This window comes from Emydura macquarii, unplaced genomic scaffold (assembly GCF_026122565.2).
Source record: "Emydura macquarii macquarii isolate MOO-44397 ecotype Brisbane River unplaced genomic scaffold, CSIRO-AGI_Emac_v2 contig_2768, whole genome shotgun sequence".
NCBI lineage: Eukaryota > Metazoa > Chordata > Testudines > Chelidae > Emydura > Emydura macquarii.
Window position 1 is genome coordinate 42,381,408 of NW_027132905.1, and position 22,570 is coordinate 42,403,977.

The window sequence follows — 22,570 nt, forward strand, 5'->3', positions numbered from 1 at the left end:
TCTCCCTCCGATCTATCTAGACGTTCATCAGGTGCCTATCAAGGGGACAGCCGAGCACCTTAAGTCAGGGTATGGAAACCTGCTTGAGTTGTCTCTAATTCTCCCTTTTTTCCCATTGCAGCTGGTCCTGGCTGAAGGCTCTCACTCCGACACAGGGTCCCAGTGCACTGAAAGCCACACAGACCTCCCTCCTCCCATCGAGAGAACGGGCGGCATCGGAGACTCTCGACCTCCCTCATTTCAGTAAGACCAAGCTTTGCTTTTTACTCAGGGGATGCAAAAGCCTTGCCTGGCTCCTCCCCCTCCTCTCCTCCTCCGCCCCCCCAGGCTCTCCGCACCCTCTGTTACCAGCTTCCCAGCTCCGTGTCCCACCGATTTATTTATTTTTCTAATGCTGTGCTCATTAGGTCTGGGGAATAAAAGGGGGGGGATGGGGAGGAAAAACGGCAATCGTTCAAGTGACATTCATATCCAATTGCTTGTCATTTCGAACCCCCCCCTTGGGGGGGAGAGAAGGGGAGGAATGTAAATGCTTTTTGTGGCACATGGATGACAACCGTTTATTACTCTGTTCCATATAATTATGTAGCGCGCACGGGCAGCCGAATGTCATTATAAAGAGCAGCAATTTACATAAGGAATAATGCTCTCCCCACCTCCATGCTATCACCCCTGACTGTGTGTAATGCAGTGTTCTCAGTGGAATAGCGTCATTATTACCTGCAGCTGTATGTACAGGACCAGTTTCTCGCAGTGTGTAAACCTAGAATGACCATTGACTTGAGCAGGGACCGAGCGCAAAATCTGGACCATGGTATTTTGTGTACTGTTTTAAAGTGTCCAGTGATGCTTCTGATCCATTCCAGGGAACAGCAAGTATTTTCCCCCCAAGACCAGCTGTACTTGAGAGCTTTGATTCTGCCCCTTCATCTTAGACTTGGGTCTGAACTGAAACCCCAGATTTGCACAGTCCTGAATTTGGAAGAGTTTTGGGGATCTGAATTTTGCTGTGGGTTCTTTCGCCCATAACCCAGTGAAGCCATCTCCCAAACCCAGGTTCAAAACTGCCGCCCTGCGCACCATTCCATAGAAGTGGTTGAAATCTGGATCTGAATCTTGGACCTCAGGCCACTCCCCGTTTGTCAACAGAGTGAATTATTCTCTGGCTTCTGATGTGCATCTAAGTGCTTGACAAGTTACGCAGATGGGAAATCGGATGCACAGAGAAGTTAAGGGACGTTTTTCCCCAAGGTCGTGTGCATCAAGTTAGTCCCAGCATCAGGGCTAGAAAGCAAAGTGCTGGACTCCCAGCTCTGTGCTCTAACCACCAAACCACACGGCGCCTGCCCCCTCTTGCTCAGACCACACTGCCTCCCTTTAGAAAAACAGAAGTCGTCAGTCTCTAGGGCGATCAGTCCTAGGGTTACCTAGCTCAGAATTCAGCCTGGTTTCTCTTGCTATATTGAACAGTCCTGCCTCATCAAGTGAACGACCCGCTGAGCGAAAACCTGCTGTTTGTCCGTTTTATTCTCTTTGAGGCCACGTAAGCTCTCAGTGTCTCTGGCTTCTCCTTGTTCCTGGCAACCCATGCACCGGGCATTGATGCTGGGGCAGGTCTCTGCTTTGCTCCTTCGGCAGGCTTCGTGCTGCGTGGGCCAGAATAGCAGGCAGCACCTGGGCCAGGGTGTTAAACAGCGGCTCCATTTGTCCCTCTGCTTGTCCTGCCCCTCACGTTTGGTTCCACGTTGCTGTCATTGACAGGTCCCCAGTAAGGATGGCATGGGAAGTGGGATCCCAGTGCCGGCGAGCCAGTGGTTTACAAGTTCAAGGAAGCAAACCCAGTCTCCTCTGTTATTTGGGGTGGGGAGGAGGCTAAGCACCAAGCTGTGTTCTGGAGGGGGACAAGAAATCCCAGGCAATGCTCACCTTGCCTGCATTCCTTGCAAGGATTCTGCTGCCCTCTTGTGGCCACGCTTTGCTTTCCTCGCGGGCGAGGAGCCGATACAATTGCAGTCACATGACCTGCAAGCATAACTGGTTCTTTGTCTTCCTGACCTATATATATATAGATGGATACGTTATGATTTTAGAGGGATTTAACTGTACCTTTAAAAACACCTCTCAAATGCCGGGCACAGGCCACATGTGCAGCCCTTCCTGTCTTTACCTGTGTTTTAAAGACGCCGTTTTATTAAACTGTGGTCTTCTAGTTCAACCTGCTGCCATCGGTTGAACTCCCAGGACTTTGGCAATGTGGTGTCGTGCTTCCCAGTGCCCCTGGGAAGTGGGGGGTGATAGCCCCGTTTTGCAGCCGGGAAAACGGAGACACAATGAGGTGAAGTGACTTGCCCAAGGTCACGCAGTGAGTCAGGCAGAGAAGTTGGGAGGTCCTGGCTTCCAGGCTTGTATTCTGACCACTAGGCAACATTTATACATGCAAAATGAGCAGGTCTAAATTAGCTATTCTCTCTCAAGAAACAGATCTTGGAGACCTTGAATCTTTTCAGGACCCTTTCCAGTTTTTCAAAGTTCTTCTTGAAGAGCGGACACAAGAACTGGACCCAGTATTCCAGCCATGGTCTCACTGCTGCCATATCCCATTTGCCTGGTCCTGCGTGATATCCCTCTGCCTGTACATCTGAGGATTGCATTCACCCAGTTAGCTACAGCAGTGCACCGGGAGCTCGTGTGCAATTAGCTATCTGTCATGACCCCCCATGTCTTTTTTCAGTGTCCGAGCGTTCCAGGATACCTCCTCCCCCCCCTCCAATCTTAGAAATGTGATCTGCGCGCTCTGCTCTCTTCAGAGGTGTTTGTTTTAGTATAACCGCCACTGACCCGATGTCTACAGCTTTTCTTCTCCCTTCTTTTTCTGATGGTGGTTGTATTTATTAATTGTATTACAGTATCCTCAGGGGGGCCCTGGTCAGAGATGAGAACCCCACTGTGCTAGGCGCTGTACAGACACAGAACAAAAAGACGGTCGCTGGCACAAGGAGCTTACGATCAAGTACAAGACAAGAGATGAAATAGATAGAAATCAAGAGACGGGGTGGTGGGTAGCCCAGCAATGAGATAATACAGTACAGTGATACCGAATGACAAGCAATACACCAGCTGCCTAATTGTTGTTGAGGTTGTTTTTTTTGTCCCATCCCAACCCCCTGATTTTGGTTTTGGCTGAATTAAAAAAGGGTGTTTTTTCTGAAGCTTTCCATTGCATTTCGATGGGATTGCCTTGCACCACGAGCACCTTGAGCGAAGGCAGAAATAACACACGGCTTTTGGGTGGTGTCAATTCAACTGGAGGGGGGAGGGTCCAGGGGTTAGGGCTCTAGGAGACCTAAGTTCTATTCCCAGCTCTGCCACAGACCTTCTGGTTGGCCTTGGGCAAGTCACTTACTCTCTGTGCCCTGTTCCCACTCAGTAAAACAGCAATAATACCCCTGCCCTGCCTCCTGGGGGGGTTGTGAGGAGCAACACGTTAAAGATGGTGAGGCGCTCAGATACCATGGGAGCGGAGGCTTTATAAATCTGACGGAAATCAATCACCTCAGAGCTGCCTTCTCAAGGAGCTTTGCCCAGAACCTGGCGTTACAAGCTGGGTGGGATCGCTTACTCAGATGGTGTAAACTGGTGTAGCTCCAGTAATGTCAATGAAGTGATGCTGTTTTACACCAGCAGAGGGGCTGGGCCGCTATCCCGTCCTTGCACATCCACAGCACGCTCCCTTGCACGCCCCCCTCGTGGCTGTACTGCTGGCACTAACGAGAGAGAGAGCCAGCAGTACGACAGGTCCAAGGTCTCTGGCAGCCTTTGTGCGTGTCAGATCACCAGCAAGCTGTGTAGCGAAGCCTGGTAACAGGCTGGACTCACTAGATGGTGCTGCTGAGGTTGACGGACGAAGGCCTGGAAAACCTGCTGAGGCCCCCCTTTGTTTAGGGCCAGAGGAATGGAATAGGTTCCATTAGGAATCTGTCTTTTCTCTTTCACCCCCACCTCGTGATAACCGGACCTACAAGGGAAAAGCACATCCCTGCTCACGGCAGCACTTCAGGACACAGTTAAGTCCCATCGGTTCATTGGGACATCAGCACGTGCCTAAGTGCTGTCCTGAATCAGGGCCTCTGCTGGTCTAATCTGTGTGGCGGATACTTAAGGATACTGTGGTCCCTTCATCGAAGGGAAGTGTGTGGGGATGCCCAGCTGCAGATGGCGGTTGTGTGGCGTTACACAGGGTGCCTGCCTGCGTGCCCGCAGTGCATCACCTTAGGTTACAAATTGGACTTGGGCAAGGGCCCGTTTGACCACACAGCTGTCACATTATAATTAATGTCCAATTCCTGGGCTAGCATCCCGGGGGGGATTGTTGCTCAGGACTGAGGCACGGTGACACAGCTGGGGGGAGGGCAGAACAGTAGCAGCAAGAGGGACTTTGGGGCAGGATTAAAACACCTTGACAAAGCTGCATCGGGGGCCCACTTGCTCAGGACTGTGGGGCTTGGAAGCTGAATCCCGTCTGTCACTGTGGTCCCCTCTGAATTTCTATCCTGAGGAAAGTCCACAGAGTTCCTGGGGGTTTCCTGCTCGCTTTCGGTCATCCCCATGTTGGTGTGAGCGAGGAGGATTTGATGCAGCCTTTAATTGTTGTCCTGGGATTTTTAAAATATGGAAATAAGAGGACAGCTCAGGCACCAGCCTTTCCCCTGAAGAGAATGTAATTTTTACAGCTCCTGTGGAAAAGAATTCACATCGGTGCTGAGAAGTGTGCTTGAGTCTCTTGAATTCTCTTGTTCTGTGCTTTCTGTCTGACGTGCCCGGCTCAGTCTAGCAATAGACATACGCACACATGATTGTGTGAAACTGTGGTAGGGCATCTCCAGGGCTGCTTCAGCCGTAATGAGAAGCTGGGGCATTCCTTCAGTAGCAATGTGCTGCTTTTGCAACTTCTGGCTGTCAGGAGTCAGCTTTAAGTTATGCGCTGTTTTTACAGAGCTTGGGATTTTAGTCGACTTGGTTCTGGTTTTGTCTCTGTCCCAGGCTGTGGCGTAACCGCCAAGATCTGAGAGGCACCTCTGTAGATTATTGCTAGTATTTTGCATTAGCTGTCTTTCATCCACTGGTGTGAAAGCGCTGTGCACAGCTGGGTAAACATTATCTCCCGTTCACAGAGTGAGAAACAGAGGCACAGAACTATTCAGTCACTTCCCTGGAGTTAGTGGCAGGATTTGGAAGAGAACCAAGATCTCCATTGTGCCTTATCTCCTTATGTACCACATGTCTCCCTGTACTATGGTAGTTAGGAGCACACTCAAGTGGTGCAGAGTTTTCCATTCTTCTAAGTATCCGACTGTTAGGATGCTTCTCTGAGCCTCTGGTACATGCAGAGGCTGACCTGTGGCCAAATTTCTTTTGGGGACCTAATTCCCTTCCCCCCGGGGCATATTTTGCCTCCTCCTTCGAGCACTGAGCAAGGGCCGTCTTACTGGATGGGCATATCCTCCACGTTCAGTCCCCTGTGATTGCAGGGAGAGAACGCTGGGCTCGGATGGATGGATTTCAGTCCTCCTCCCCTCTTGTATGGGGGAAGAATGCTCTTGTGATTTGAGCACAGGCAGGGAGTCCAGACCCCTGAGTTCTGTTCCTGACTGTCACAGACAAATCCTTTATCCTCTCTTTGCCTCAGTTTCTCCACCTATAAAATGGGGATACTTACTTATCCCCTCTGGGGATCATGAGGCTTAACTAGTGTTTGTAAAATGTCTGAGAACCTCAGCTGGACGCTGCTACGGAGCGGCTGAGTAATATTAACCTGTTTCATTTGATGGTTTTACCCCAATTCCCCATTGTATGGAACATAAAACAGAAACCCCCCAGGAAAAGAAGGGACAATCAGTGTTAAATAGGTGCCCATATAATTGGCTTCTGGCCCCCTTTTAAGTCCTCTGTACACTTGTTACACACAAGCTGTTCAGCTCCATTGATGGTCTACAGTAGTTGTATAACAGTTTTTCCTTCTGAATCCATATAATCAATCGAGCACTTCCATAATGTCATTAACTGTATCCATTGTATTGCATTCTCTGTGTGCAATTTATCCTCTCTTGGCCTGCTATTTGACTAGAGAGATCCATTCAGTCTCTGATGGGGGCAAATGGTGAGTCAGTGTTGGAGCATATGTTACTGAGGTGTAACTAGCGTGATCTTTGTGTAACTTTTTTTGTCCCGAAGACAAATATTTAATGTTACTGGAGTCACTCGGCGCATACAAAATTGGTGGCAATGACCTTGGTTCAGACAAGGACCTGGGACTCGAGAGATCTGGGATGTATTTCTCTCTCTCTCTTGAGTTCTTGGGCAAGTCACTTGGGTCCACATTTAAAAAATGGCCTGTGATTTTGGGTGCCACAATTCTTGCGTGCTGAACTTTAGACATACTACAGCAGGGCCTAATTTTCAACCCCATCTCCTATTGAGGTCAACAGGAGCTGTAAGTGCTTAGTGCCTCTGGAATTCAGACCCTACCGTAGGGTCTCAAAAATGGAACCCCTCCTCCCTCAAATTAGCCATTGCTTTATGCCTTATTTTATCTGTTGGTGAAGCGAGGAGGTTCAATTTGAGACCCTTCGGTGAAAAGCGTCCCCAAATGGTAATACAGCGATCTGAGAGAAGCAACGGGAGACCAACCAGGTCGAGCCCTCAGCCAAGACTCATAAGACCTGGGTTCAATTCCCAACTCTGCCAGTGACTCCCTGGGTGACCCGGGCAAGTCGCTGAGGGTACCTCTACACTTTGAGGTAGAGGTAAATCCCAGCTTGAGGAGACAAACTGAGGTAACGCAAGCGTGTCTCCTTTGGCTGGAATTTACTGCCAGCTTAAAGTGCAGACGTACCCTTTATGCCTCAGTTCCCCAGCACTTCCTCACCTCCCGGGTTGTCGTGAGAATAAGTCTGACAATGACGGCGTGGGGCTTGGATATTATTGTGGTGAGCACCTCGTTAGAGAGAGAGGCACATGAGATTTAACCCTCTGCTGCCCAGTGTGTCCACAAACTGGGGCTGCTTGTTTGATGGGCTTGTATCTGAGGTAACTGTGGGTGGCACCCCTGTGTCAGGGAAGCCATTCCAGTTCCTAAACATACAGCAGCGGGATGCTGTGCCAGATCGTGTTCTGTCGGCGTTTGCAGGACCCGTGGGTCAATTTCCACAAATCAGTCCCATTAAAATGAGCTCTGGGCTCTGCAAGTGCTCCTGGAGGCTTCTCTTATTGCCTCCCACATGAGTGCTTCGGTGCCATTTATGAAATGTAAGAATGATAGAGAGCCATAAAACACATTGAGCCTGAAGGCGAAAGTATACAGCCGAGCTAATGCAGTTTGGAAGAGAGGGGGAAAAAGCTCATCCCCTCTGCTCTGGCCAGCTCCACTTTTTTGCATTTCCTCAGCAGTGGTCTTGAAACAGACGGTTGCTCGTAAATGGGATATGTGCACAGTGCTCTGTGTTTCAGCCCCAGTTACTGGCTAGCATATATTGCAGTGATGGGCCACCTTGCTTAGATGAACTGAGGCTGGGAATAGGGAGTCAGCATTGCTCTCATTTTGTCTAGGTTCACAACGTGGCCGTAAGCCTTAGAGGCCGCATTCTTCCCTGGCTTACATCCCAACATTTCCACTGAAATATCTGGGCACTGGCAAATTCCTGCCCTAGAAGAGGAAAATGGAGGCCTTTCCGGCCTCCCAGAGATAGGGGTAGGGCAGGACTTTTTGCTTGGGTGAGTCCCAACTGGCCCCTTGTCCACTCTTGCTCCTTGACGTTGTTCACTCAACATAACCGTACTCCTCTGATCTCTCCTGCTCACCCCAAACAGGCAGGGAAATGTCAGGACACGGTGGGGGAAAATCAGGCTCTAGACTGGTGGAGGAAGGAGGATGGTCCAGGGTAGACCAGCCGCTAGGAACAGACAGTGAAGCAATGCCGTGGCTGGGGCCACCATGCTGTAAGGTTTTGGAGGGAATCTGCATTACTGGGTTCGAAGGGGGAGACCCTGAGGTAACGTAGGGATTGGAGGATGACATGGTGTCAGGCAGTCAGCCTCCTCCCTAATCTGGCAGTGCAGCCTGGAGTGCCGGCGAGTCCCAGCATGCTCTGAGGCTGCTTCCTCCATCCCTCTGTCTCTTAATCACCTGCATCTCAGCAATGGATTCTGGGATTCGTGGTCTTCATAGGCCACAGCTTTGCTGTAAAAGTGGCTCCCAGCAAGCCGCTCACGTTGAACACGTTGCCAGAAAGACTGGGGACCCGTGCGCGGTGCGAACGAGCCCTCAGGATGGTGAGCGACCACACAGGGTGCGGCGGGCAGAAGGTGTCTGCTTTGCAGCAGTGAGACTCCTGGGTAATAGCCACCCTAGGGATAGCTGAGCAAGAGAGCCAGCGAGTGTCTAGCACGTCTTTCAGAGCGACCCCTGCTTGCGACCTCTCCACAGGGACACATCGCTCGACTGGCAGCGTGGTCGGAGTAGCTCAGACGTACTTGCGAATGTCTCTTGGCTCCTTGAGCCTCAGAGAATCTTGAGGAGGAGAGCGGGGAGAGGGCCTGTGAGTTTCGAGGTAGGAACGTGGATGAGAACTCGTGACTCTTTCTTCAAGAGTCCCTGCAGTGTTCTCCCCCCTGAGTTAGGCAGGTCCGGGGTGGGTTTGTGACTCCTCTCTTGATGGCCACGCTCCCAGCAGGACACTGTGCAAAAGTGGTCTGGTCTCCAAGTGCTCTGTGAATGTGTAAACAGTCAAAGCTGCTTTCCTGCTGTCCTCTCCAAAGCGTGCTACGCATCTGCCAAGATTCACGTGGAACCAACCCCTTTCTTATCCCAACCTCAAGGCTGTCAGACCGCTGGGACCACAGGCAGGAGGAGTCGAGAGGTTCTGAGAGGGCTCTGGTCAACGGGAGGGTGATGCTTTCTGTGCGTTCCCGAGGCAGGAAGGCCGATGTATCTCCTTGCCCTCTGGGTCAACACTGAGGGCATCTTCGCGGCACTTGCTCTCTGCGTTGTACCTGCCTTCTGTATTCACCCTCTGGGGCTGCGAAGCCAGGACCCTTCCCGGGTGCTAAGTGTGTTTGCAAATTTTTTTTTAGTGAGGTAGTGTGTGACCCCAAACTGTCTTCTGCCCCCTTGTCTCTCACAGCCCGAATGCTGCCAGCAGCCGAGATGGACTGGACAACGAAACGGGAACCGAGTCAGTCGTCAGCCACAGGCGAGACAGACACCGGCGGAGGAACAGGGAAGGCCATGAAGACGGTAAGCGCCACGTCCCCTTTATCCATACATGGCATCGTTCTTTTCTTTTTGCGGCCCGGATGGAGATGGAGCCGCGGTTGTGAAAGCCCCTCCCCTGAGAGAGGTAGGTCTGGGTTCCCATGCCTTTTAAAAAAGATGGTGGCTTTCGATAAAGGACAGGGCAGCGTGCTAGCGAGCACGACGCACGGAGTCCTGGTGAAGTGGGGCCGGGGGGATTGTATTGTAGAATGTACAGAAATGGCTACAGCATTTCTGCTTATTATTTATATTTCAGTGGCGATCAAGGGCTTTTTTAGAGCTGGTCAAAATTGTCCAGGTTTCTCTTTTTGATGAAAACGTGTCCATTTTGTTCCCCTTTCTTAAATTCACTTTTCTCATAACTTTGACCCCTGTGTTTCAACCAATTCTAGCACTTTGTATATAGAGTGCCAACAGCTTCTTCTGAATAACTGCTCTAGGACTGTCACTGGCACACAGTTGGTCTAGCTGGGATCATGGGTGTAGGCATCATATTCCATGGTGTTGTCTGTTGCAGCTCTGGTGTGTCTCAGGACACTACCTTCAGTGCTATCTTAGATTTCCCCCGAACTCATTTCATTACCTGCCTACAGTCCCCGAGTGGCGTCACTGATCACATCTCATCAGACTTGGATGTAGTGCCTTCTGGGTGCTGCTTCTGGGCTCAGCCCAAGAGATGTAAAGCTGTGTGTACACAGCCCTGCCCGTTATGTGAAGGAGTCACTCCCCTGTGCATGATGGGAGCCATAAGTGACAGCTGTAAAATCCCAGGTGACCTCAGATTTTACACTGAGGGCCTGATCCAAAGCCCTCTGAAGTCAATGGGGGTCTTTCCACTGACTTCGCTTGGGTTTGGATAAAGCCCTAGATCTGTATTAAGGAAGCCATGGTTTTACATGGCTCTGTGTGTGCGTCTAATGCACACCCTCAGATTATGGGTTTGAAACATTTGCACATCCAAAGTAAGTATCTAAACCATGGAATTCCTTCCTCTGGTCTCCACTTTATATAGCTAAGTGAGCTTATTTTTTCATTCCTTGCCAGATAAGCAATGTTTGGCCATGTCCAGGCTTACTTAAGGGTTAAGTGTTGCAGCTCATCAAGCATAAAATTGTCCCAATTCTGTAATAATTTGAGCTGGCATCTCTTAAATCTGTGTCAGTTTAATTCACAGCCCCACCTACCCAAGTATCTGTGGAGTGCCTCCAAACACAAAACCAAAAGGGCATAAATACTGTGTCGGCAGCAGGTGTCTTTCTGTTTATTTAACCACCCAACTTGTCAGTGGCTCGGAGAATGAATAAAAGTCCCTCAAATGGAGGTGGAGTAGAGAGCCGTCTTCACATGGTACTGACTGCAGAATCCGTCGGGAAACCGCTGGAAAGGGGGAATGTTCTAACAATGTTGGGTCAAAGGTTGTTACGTGAAGAATGTTAAAAGGCGACCTCTGTTTAAAGCTCCCTCCCTCCCAATCTCTTTAGAAATGACTGCGTTAAATATGGCAGTCTGAACTCGATAAGAAGGAAGCATTAAGAGACAGACCTCTTGGTGTCTTCCCTCCCTCCCACGCGCCTGTTCTGCTTCTCTTCTTGACGCTCCACTCCAAAGAAACAGAAGGTGCTTGTGGAGTTTGTTGCTTGCCTCCAGTTCTCTACTTCTAAGCTGGTGGACCCCTCATTTGAGGTCTGAGTAGGTCTGTGTCCCACATGCCCCTGACGTGATGCAGGGCCGCTGTTTTAGTGATTTAGCCAGAGCTGTGTGAAACTCCACAGAATCTCTCTGCCTGGGGCTCCGCAGCCTGATTTGGCCAGTTTCAGCCCCTGTGGACGGCGCCTCCCAAGTCTTGCTTTGAGATTGGGCTCTGCATCTGAAATCTCAACGGGCAACTTGGCCAAAACCACTTAGTATCACCTGGTTCTCTACCAGTTCAGCTGATTTCTCATCATTTAGATGAAAAGCTCCTTTCTCCATAGGCTATGTTGAAATGCTGTTCCTTGCCTGTGTGTCTGTCTGTCCATCCCTTGCTCGTCACATGCCATGTGAATGCCTGGTGGTGTCTATCCCTCCAATGAGTTGGTTCCAACACAGATACCTGCTGGGCTGGGTGGGTTTTGAACGCAGCCAGGTCCTTCCTATGAAGGATTCAGTGCTACAAGGCTCTGGGCTGGCTTCAGGGCTTGTTTGGCACCTGGAAGGATCAGACCTTAAGGGCGGTTTACCAAAGACCTAAAAATACCCTGTGAGGCCCATGCCTGTCTGTTTTAAATATATGATGTCCTTTCCCTTCGTCCATGCCCCTCTCTCACTCGCTAGCCCGCCGTAGGGGGAACATGTGTTTTAGGCCTTGACTCCCACGGGCAGATCTGTGGTGGTACAGCTGAGGCTGGCTTTCAGCTGTGGGAGAGGAAGCAGAGAGATTGTACGTTTTCTCTGCTCAGCTCAGAGGCCGTTTCTCCTTTCCCCTGCTCTGTGAGATCTGTCGTGAGCTGTTCCCCCATAGACATGCCTCTGTGCAGCGTGTTCTCAGGCTGAGGTAGGCTGGCAGGGCTCCCAGCTGCCGTCTGTGAGGAGGAACGTGCACTAGACTTGTCAATGCCTGTTTAAATGGCTGGGTCAGAAAGTGGAGAAGAGCTCTGAGGAATCCGGCGGCGTAGGTTTGTGAGACTGTGGACACGGGGTTTGGTTTGTGTGTTTCAGTCCACATAGAGTTTGTAGCCTTGTAGACCTGAATTTTGCAACTCTGGCCCATCGCTGCATTTAAGGGGATTTACATCACATACCGAGTTTTCCTACAATAAATAGTCCATGGCCCCTAGATAGGGTTTACCCCTCTTCAGAGGGCTTTACCTACCGTAGCTAATTACTCATTAATCCTGGAGCCCTGATGAAGCAGGTGAATTAGAATGATCACCCCTGTTTTAATGAGGACATGGAGGTGGGTCATTGGAGGGCCCGATCCTACCCCACTGAAGTGTCTCTGAGTTTTGCCACGGACATCAGTGGAAGCTGGATCGAACCCTGAATGGTTGGCCTAAGACAATAACGTGTGTCACTGAGCATGTCTCATTGAAACACACACGTTCCTGGCTGCTTGGTCCTGTGTTCTGACAACTAGCCCATGCCTTTCCCTGTGCGTGGAAACCCAAGGTCCTGTGGTAAAATCCTCCTGCTTTCCTACCTGGCGTGGTCCTGCCGATATCACCAAACCGCAAAGGAGCCCATTTCACTTATCCAGCTACGTAAGTGGCTATCTATTCTGCACAGCGCTCTATCCTCTTCCCCGGAGCGTTCTGGACACAGGAGCAAGGCCGTGGTGATGTGAGGCAGTGTGCTTAAAACAAGACCAGGGCTGCCTTTCCGACTGAAGGCCACTATCCAGGCTTGTCCGCTCACTACAGCTTCTTCTCGGGCATTTAAATACGATTAAAAGGCAGGTGTAATTTGCAATGATTCATCTCATTGGGGAAAAAAAAATCAAACCACCCCTCTTTATTAGTGAGATTGATTTTGAAACCCCCTTCGCTACGCAGCTCATCTGTCTGCAGAGTCATCCTTTCCGGGAGCCTTCTGGCCATCTATTTCTGCCTGCTGGAACGAAAGGATAGGGGGGCGGGGGGCATACAGCTGTGGAACAAACAACAGGCCGGGGGTTCACAACCAAATTCAGGGACAAGATCTGTGTGTGTCACGCGTCACTGTGAATAATGGCTGAGCCCTTTCCCTGCCGCTGTGGAAATAAGGCAGTGCAAGCTGTCTTTGATCTGGCCATGTAGAGCCTTGTTTAGATGAGACCAAAATTACAACTCTAGTAATTCACTGTGGGGCAGGGGGAGTGATCCTCTTTAGGGCTCTGCAGGCCTCTTTGCTTTGTTCCGTGGGTGTTAATTACACTGCGGTGCAAAGCCAGGCTCCTTTAAGCACCTGTGCAGTGCCGTCGGCTCACCCAGCTACACTGAAAAAAGTGCCCCGGTACGTTCTTGCATGGAGGAGTCCTTCCTTTTGTTTCAACTACATTATTAGTTGGGGTTGGTCATAGTCCTGCTGTGAGCCGGGGGTTGGACTAGATGACCTCCTGAGGTCCCTTCCAGCTCTAATCTTCTATGATTCTGTGAATGGCCTTCCTCTGCTGAAAGGAGAGAGAGGTCCCCAAGTGCGCCATGAAGGGGAGAAATTGTACAGCTTGTTACATTTTTTTTTTCTTTTAATTTCAAGCAAATGCCTGGCAGGAGAAGGTGCTAGTGAGACATAGTGGAGTCTCTCCGACACTGGCACACCAGGGTAACACCCAACTGGGACGGCAAACTCATTTCGCCTAATACTCTTATCATTGCGGGATTGTGAGTTCAAGTGTTACAGGTGTTTTCTCCCCACTTTGAAGAGACTGTAAAGCAAGGAGCAGAAGGCAACCAATAGAAAATCCACTGGGAATATTGGGTGAAATGGGAGCAGAGCGTAAGTAAGGTGAAAACACCCCGAGGAAATGTGACTAATGGAGAAGAGGGAAATTCTAAGTGTATCCCATGGAAGGGACCACTCTTCCCAGCCTAGCATTCAGGGGTTTCTTCTGTCTTTAGCACAGTGTCTTTAGCACTTCCTTTTAATTAAGCCGGTGGTTCCCAACCTTTTCCCTCCCAAAACCATTCCCACGCCTGCCTTGCCATCTAAGCCGGATCAGGCCGAGACACCTTCTCGTTTACCATTATGGAAAGGATAAGGTGGGCAAAAGTCCCTGAAGCCTGTTCGCTACCCTCTCTGGGGGTTGCGACCCCTGTGTTTGAGAACCCACGAGCTAGGCAAGCCGCTCTGGTCGTAATTTTAAATTTGATTCACTCTTGGAACTTTCCAGGACAAGGAGAAAATGGTTCATGGACGAGAATTATTTTTGTGACTCCCCCAAAGTTCTTTGCAAAGTTCATAATGCCACAAACCCACTGAGGGGACTCCCCTTCCTCTGCCGGATCTGGCAAACAACAGTGGAGAATGTGTGTGTTAGCAGAGTGCAGGTATGCACGTTATGCACCCGCCTTTAGGTTGTAAAAGGGTGAATCCTGCTGAAGAGTAAAGGTACTTGAGGCAGCAGTGCTTCAGAGAGATGGTAATGCACCTGGCCTTCCATTTGTAATAGAGGATCTAAAAAGGGAGCATTTCTTGTGTTACTGGGAGGTTCTGTTCATCGTGAATGTTCAATCAAGTCCCATATTGATGCAAAAAGAGAAATCAGGAACTTGAAAGTCCTTAGTCATTTGTGGGCCTCTGAACATTACACTGCTGGGGTGACCTCCCACAAGTGTGAATGCACAGAGAAACCTCTTGAACAGCAGAATTTACTGGTAAAATGAGCAAAATGAGCAGGGGCAACTTACATCAGGGACTTTCTGTAACCTGCAATTCTCCAGAAATGAAACCAGAACAGTCCTAAGTGATTTTCAAAGAATATGATTCACTTCCCCAACACTGAAATGCAGCCACCTCCACTTCACAGAGTGTTACTGTGCATTAATTGCAGCACAAAAAGTAAGCTTAGAAGACATTTCCCTGCAGCTGAACCTGCAAGGGGACTTTCAGATAGCATGTAACTATCTACGCTGGAATCTGGCCAGGATAAAAAGAACATCACACCTTGCGTAACGATAGGTGCTGTTGGATCTTCAATCATTGTTTTATGCTCCATTCAATTAAAAGACATAAGCAGATCTTTCAACAGCAGAATTTCTCCTAGCATTGCTGTGCAGTATGGTAACTCGATGACTTCCTAGCAAAATGTTAGGCAGCGGCTGTCAGGTTGACTTTTTCTGTTTAAATTAATGGAGCTGCTGGGATGGAGTAGGGATACTTATGCACATATTCACACCAGGTTCATGCATGTACAGAAATAGAAAAGTGAGCAAGATTAAGAAAGCCTTTCGAAGTCCATGGCTCTCAAGTGTCATGAATTTAGCCCCAATAAAAGTTGGGAAGGAAGCCTAATGGACAAGGCACTGGCTTAAAACTCAGGTGCCACCACTCTGCTCTGTGGCCTTAGGCAAATCGCTTCCCTTGTCTGCGCCTCCATTTCCCCATCTGTTTGTGGCAGGGATATCCTTTCACTCTATCTATACAGCACCTAGCACAGTGGGGCCCCAGATCTCAATTGGTGCCTTGCGGCCCGACTGTAAGAAAACAATACTTTGTGATTGCCGAGTTTGGACTGTTGAAGGAGTGCGTTTCGGTGTGTTTATGCATGTGTGATGTGTCTCTCTGCTTCCACGCACTTACAGTGATGATGGCAGAAATCAGTCGAGCAAGCAATGTAAATTACAGGTGGCCTTTCTTTTCTTCCTGTCCTTAAGGGTTAGAATCCTGAGCCGCGCTCTCCTGACTTGTCATTCTGCACAGCAATGGAGTCATTACAGAATAATCTTCTCTGTCTTTCCTGAGCCATGGGCTTTGATAATCGGAAGCTCAGTGTAATGTTCAAATAAAGAAAGGCCTTGTACAGACCAATCATTCGGGTGTTGCGCGGGGAGGGGAATGAGCTGATCCGAAGCTGACAGATTCAGTAGAATGTGGGTGTGAGCCTCTGTGTGGAGGATGCAGCATGAATTGAAAGGACATCTTCTAGTTAGCATTACCATTTGTTTTCCTGTAGCTCCCCAGACAAGAGCCCCATTGTGCTAGGCACTGGATGGGGTCAGAGAAGTAAGAGACAGATGAGGAGCTTACACTCTGAATAGATGAGACAGACAAAGGGCGTGGGGGAGAAACAAGACAAGCAGGGGAAGGGTCTCACCCAAGATCACAAAGCAGAACTGGGAACAGAGCAAGGTCTCCTGAGTCCAATGTCCTATCCACTGGGCCTGCCGCCTCTCTAGTTATTGGTCATGTTGTTTGTTCTAACTCCTTGGAGGCTGAAAGCACTTTTCTTGCAATTTCATCCTCACTGCAATTTGCACAAACTGGTTCATCATTATTGAGTTGCTGAGAAAAATTAGTTTAATAGATTTTAGGGCCAGCAGAGACCATTATGGTTGTCTAGCCAAACCTCTTGCGTAACACAGGACAGAGGATTTCATCCAGCAGTTCCTTCCTTAAGTCCAACAACCTGGAGTTGAATTGGAGCACATGCTTCACAAAGACACACCAACTCAATTTAAAAACTCTAAGACTTAAGTGATGGTGAATTAGCGACATCCTTTGGTGGTGATAATTAATAGTGCGTTGTCATGGTAGGATTGCTCATAAGTGTTGGGCTTAACCATCTAGTTCATTGTTTTCAGGATTACTTTTAATAATAGTGCTGCTGTTGAATTGCTCGTATGCATTTGTGGGGACACACTGACCATTCTGTAAATGGATGGTACGCCTTCACCTGAGGCCTTGGGACATACCTGGTAACATGACACTGTTTTTATGGCTCCTTGCTTTATTTTCTAGCGAAGAATAGACATGAATGGGACCATTCAAGAATATAGACTTATACCGAGCACCTGCAGTTTCTCCCACTCTGTGTGAGGAAGGTGTTTTTTCCAAACTGCTTAAAACTCTGTGCACCATGTAGAGTCAAATGCCCAACCCCCTGATGGGATTTGGCTTCATTAGCAAAGGAATTAGCAATATGAAAACAGAGTTCAGCTCAAACTTTCTCCCCAGGTTTAGCTGCTCCTAGGGTTCCTCCATCGTGTCTGCTCAGCCCACACTCTAAATCCTCTCACCAGAGAGCAATTTTTGCTTTATATCCAAGTGAGATAAGGAGAGACAGTCCTCAAATTAGTCAGCAGAATCCACTTAACCCTTTCTCCACAGGATCAATCCCTAATAAAAAGGCTGGGATTTTTCTGGAAAATACTGCCTGCCTGTTATATCGTGTGTTATTTAAACATTCTTGTCTGCGGAGTTGCTTTTGGGGATTGATCAATTTTACTGTACCCAACATTAGAGCTAATTGGAAAATATCAGTTGTTTCTCATGGGAACTTTTGGAAAAACATTTTTATTTTTCAGAATTTCCTGGGAAAATGTTTTGGTTTTTCATTCTTTTTTTTTTTTTTTTTTAAAGGCTTTTGAAAAGTGAAAATGTTGGTGGTTATTTTGTTTGGTTTTTGTTTGTGTGTGTTCGTTTTTCAAAAAACAAAACTGAACTTCTGTTGTTGGAAAAACCTGGAAAATTTTCTAGCAATCATGAAATTTTTCCGAGAAAGCTTTTGTTTTGTTGTAGCCATTTTCATATATTTTAGAACAATATTTTGACTAACTCTGTCCCATATGTGCTGGTAGTAGCTTGGCTACAGACATACCCAGAGTGTATGGCCCTTCCATATAAGGGCCACATTCTGCAGTCCTTAACAGAGCCAAATTCAAGTTGGAAGGCAAACAAACTTTCTGTGCACTCTTAATGCAGATAAATATAGTATTTTAATTGCAGCTTTTCATATAAAAATCAGTTTCCTGTCATAGGTTGTGGCCAGCTTATTTTCCAAACTGTGTGCAGTCCATCTTGGAGATATGGGCCTGGGTGAGCCAGGAAATTGGATGAATAAAATGATCATGACCAATTAGCAGATCAGTATGTGAACAAGGGGTGGCTGACATGTGAAGAAAAAGCTTATTATTATGCAGGACATATTAAATATGCATCTACTGCGGTATAGATGGGCATGAAGCCTTCAGCCATTAGGAAACTCCAGCTAGTGCAGAATGCTGCAGAACATGAACTACTGAGAACTCATCAGCCATCCGTTTTCTACCCTGGCTTCCCACAGAATATCAAATCAAGTTCAGGGGCTTGGTCCTTATCTTCAAGGTAGCTCCATGGCCGGGCTCAGGATATTTAAAAGAGCTGAAGGCGCTGGGATGGATGGTGGACAGTTTTGCTGCTCTACCACAAGGGATCTCTCCACAATATGGCTATAGCTCGAGTCTGTGCAGAAGACAGCGTTTTCATGGGTGCTGGCATGAGATTAGGGAATGAACTGCCCCGGGGACTAAGAACCATCACAAACCTTCTCGCCTTCTGCTTCAAGTGCAAGGTGAATTTCTTTGACCAGCCTTCTGTAGCATAAATCCAGAGCAGCGTGCGGGCGTGCTTGAGAAAAACAGGCTACCAAAACAGGAGCCTGTCCTGCACATGCTTTTCCACATGGAGAGAGAATGAGAGAGCAAACCCGTGACAGATGCTACTCATATTACTCAATGCACTATTGGAAGGTGCTCAGATACTACGGTGATGAGCCTGACGTAAGAACGTTTATGGACTAGAATCGTTCTGTGTGCACTCCTATTTGTAATGTGTGTGTATTTTAAAGGTTTTAAGGTCAGAAGGGGGCCACTATGATCATCTAAACTGACCTCCTGCATAACACAGGCCTGAAAATTTCACACAGTGGTTCCTTCATTGAGCCCAACCCACCCGCAGCTGAACTTTTTGGGTAGTATATATGGTGTACAGAAAGCTCCATTGAGAATGTTAAAGCTGGAATGTTGAGCCATGATTGTACCATAAGCTCCATGCAGGGCAAACCCCTGCATCCAGGCAGTGCCTCATTGAAGAAATTGGCACTCAACATGGTTGCAGAGGTCTGACCATGCAGAGCACGTTGCAAGATCAGGGCCTTAATACGCTGAAGTCAGGAAAAAGCCAAAATTAATGCATAACCATAACTTCCTGCATAACCTTAACTCTTCCCCTTTGCCCAAAGCAGCCGGAGTAGACCAGCGATTCCAGTCTTTTTGTTTGCAGTTGCTTCAAATACCCATTTTTTGCTGGTTCTGTAACATTTTTTTGTAAAATCATGTTGTTCTTTTCTCTTCTGTATCCTGCGCCTTGCAGCAGGCTACTTCCCCTTTTTCGTTTTAGAGCAGAATTCTTGTGTCCATGTGCAACCTTTAATGAAAATCATCAGGAATGGCCAGGCAAAAGAAGTTTCATGTTCTTTAATGGAAAAGCTTAACTGGGCCTCCCCTGCCTGAATGATTGTCTCATAAGTGCACGAGTGACCTTTCACAGAGTTCTCAAGAAAAATGTTAAGCCTTGCTTTACATAAACTGAGAATTAGAAGAATGTGGTTACCACCGGATATATTTATTGTGCAGGAGATTATCAAAGATCGTAGAGATTTGTAGCAGAGAGGAGTTTGTGATTTACTGAATCAGGGAGTAACTCGGTAATGATACATGTGCGGATATTTCATCCCCTCACCCCCACGTGCACACCTCTCGTAAATGTTGTTGTTGTTTTATAGTATAGAAATAATAAATGGCACCAGATGTCATTGTTCCTGTATCTGTCATGATTAAAAAAAAGTCCTTCCTTAGTTATCAAAGAAATTGCGATGTTGGGGAATGTGATTTCCCCCAGGGAATCAGCTTAACTTTTGAAGGGTTCATTATTAAATTGCATAAAGTGATGTGCGCTTAAAGAGCTGTGACATTTGGAAGGAGCATTCTCCTAGTTGTTCCCCCATGTCTGACTGGTGCCTCAGATGAATTTCCATTGCCGTTGGTTTTGAACAAAAGATATCCACAATAAAGCTGGGCCAGAATAGAAATTTCACCAAAAAATGCATTCCTCAGGGTTATGAACTACTTGTGAATTTGGGTCAAATGAAGCAAATAGTTTTGGTGGGGGAAAAAAAAGAAAAGTAATTTCCCAATAAAATGTCCAAAGGAACTGTTTGGACAAGTTTTTAAATGAAATGTCAATGTGAATTGACGCTTCGGTTGGCAGATGTTGTTTGGAAAATGTCGACATTCTGAATGTTTTGTTTGACCTAAACAGAAGTTTTTAAATTTGTTTTTGATTCGTCAAGAAAACCAAAATCACCATCCTGGTTTGGTGCAAAACTGAATTGTTCAGATTTTTTTTTAGGTTGGCCACTGAACTGAAAAATCAACTCTTCACTTAGCAATGGTCAGCAGGGCCTGCTCCAAGCTTGGCCAACCCAGCCTCCCTGGGGTCAAGGAACATTGTGGAATGTGCTGGTTGACTCATTCAGCAAAGCACTTAAGCACATGCTTAACATTAGGCAAGTGCTTAAAGCTAAATAACTTCAATAGGACTTAAGCATGTAGTTAAAGTTAAGCATGTTAAGTGCTTTGCTGAATCGGGGCTTAAGAGAACACCCAGCATAAGATGCTGCCTGTGTTGTTTTCAGAGGCCCAGTGAAGTCAATGGGGGAAGCTTTATGTTGATTTCAGTGGGCTTTGGGTCAGGATTCAGGTGCTTGTAGAGGGGAATGACTCCCTTTCATTACTCATGCACTAACATGACGATGGAAACAAGTTTGTTAATTTCTGGGGGTTCCAACCTTCCAATGTATCTTCCTCCTAACGTGCAATCTCTGTTAAGTAATTTTGAAAAGAACAATTCCCGTTAGTGAGCGACGTGCATCCTCAGATGTCAAATAACGTGATGTACACACTAATCTGCCTCTACAGATCCCCAGTGTGTCTAATAAAACAGCTGGAAAACAAAGAGGACAAGCAAACAGCAGCGTACTCCCTTCAGAGGGACTGCATGATTCTGAGATTGTTGTGTTCCCAAATCAGGTTGTTACCCACCAAGCACAAGAGAAGAGAGCATTTGTGCAGATGTAGGTACTGTCTGTCTCTTGAGTGAGATACAATAAAGCCGACTTGCAGACAAAGATGTGCTTTGTAAAGTGGATCTGGACAAAGTTACCTTTTGAATGTGATCCCCTCCCATTCCCCCCCAAAAAAGTGGGGGGAAGGGGTGCTAAGGAAGCAGAGAAATAATTAGTTTCCCCCACACCAAAAGCCCCTTTGTATCAAACTGAGACGTTGTATGAGTTTGGAAATGCGTATCTTTCTCCTGATCACCTTTCACTCTAATTAGTAGCAAATCTATGTCTGGGTTGGGCTGCAAATAAAATCACAGGCTGAATGGGCTGAAGCTGTCACTATAGAAGAATCCGACTCCCTTTCTTCCCTCCCCCACGTCTCCTTAAAGCAACAAAAGTACTTGATGCTTGGAAAAGTTGACCAAGTCCCATTAAATGAGAGGGGAGCCAGGCTCTTAATTAGAAACGTGGGAGGTCTGCTTGGCCCATGTTCTCGGGACCCCTTGCTGACTAGGACAAAGGTCCCATGTCCATTTCCTGAGGCGGAGTGAGAAAAGGGACCATGGACCGTCTAATTAGGGAGGTAATTAAGGAGCAAGTTTTCATTGGCGTTCAGAATGTTTTATAGCTGCTACCGTTTTTTGGCATGTCACTGGATGTCAAGTGTTGGCGTTATTGTTTCGATGCCAAGTTTGCACTACGGTGAAATTAACCATTGTATGGACAGATGAAAAATGCTGGGTTAATGCCTTGTGCTTTGGGAAATGCCTGGCATTTACACTCAAGGGCCTGCGAATGTTTGGGAAGAGCAACTGTTCCCAATTTTCAGTTGTAGCTACAGTATATGTATTCCTAAGCCTTGGTGAGTACAGTGTATCTGTATTCCCAGAGCCCTTTGTTCAGGCCGATTGCAACGGAAACGCACACAGTAGTTTTCTGAAAAGAGCTTTGCCCAACAGTCTTTGGCTACATTTTATTATTCGTCGAGATCTCGTCGTGCAAAAATCGGGCGTGCCCATAATTAGAATCCAGACCAAATTGGTACATGTGGGTAATATTTGTGTAGTTATTTCAAATGTTGTTGGTTTGGATAGGACCAACAGGGTCTCAGGCTCTCTAATGTACTAAGGACTGTAGTGAAACAGTTAAATTAGGAAGAAGGTGCACTGGGAGAGCCTTAATTTGTAAATACCATCTGTCAGCTAATTTTACCCATTTAGATACATATTATAGCATTTGATGGTCTGATTTTTTTTTCCTGAGGAATCTGCAGATGTTGATTTCACTTGGAGCAACAAATGCTCAGTATCTCTGAAAATCAGACCCAGAGAATGTATTTGTGAATGTAGAAGTTCTCTGCTGAGAAATATTGCTTAGCACTAAAAGCAGGGGACTGGGTGTTACGGTTCTGGCTGCTTCTTCCAGTTTTCTGCTGACTTTCTGTGTGATCTTGGACAAGTCCCTTCATCTCTCTCTGCTTCAGTTTATCTATCTGTAAAATGGGGATAATGACACTTGACCTCAGACATTGTAGGAGATTTAACTGATGTTTACAAAGTGCTCTATGAGTCACAGCTGAAAGGTGACATGGAACCATGCAGGCAAATCTATTAAGGAACAGAAGGAGGATTTGAAAATGAATCCTGTGCTCTAATATTGGGAAGGGATATTATTAAAAGGCAAGTTACATTTTTCTGCATCCAACT

General features: G+C 47.4%; 1 protein-coding gene across 3 annotated transcripts in view; it reads left to right on the plus strand.

The window, feature by feature from the left end:
• The window catches only part of DVL1 (dishevelled segment polarity protein 1), a 182,778-nt gene that overhangs the window by 107,031 nt on the left and 53,177 nt on the right, over positions 1-22,570 (plus strand). For all 3 annotated transcript variants that reach the window (XM_067567248.1, XM_067567249.1, XM_067567250.1), the window contains exons 3-4: positions 122-243; positions 9,180-9,292. In XM_067567248.1, the coding sequence (XP_067423349.1) occupies positions 122-243; positions 9,180-9,292 (235 nt within the window). The remainder of the gene's footprint in view (positions 1-121; positions 244-9,179; positions 9,293-22,570) is intronic.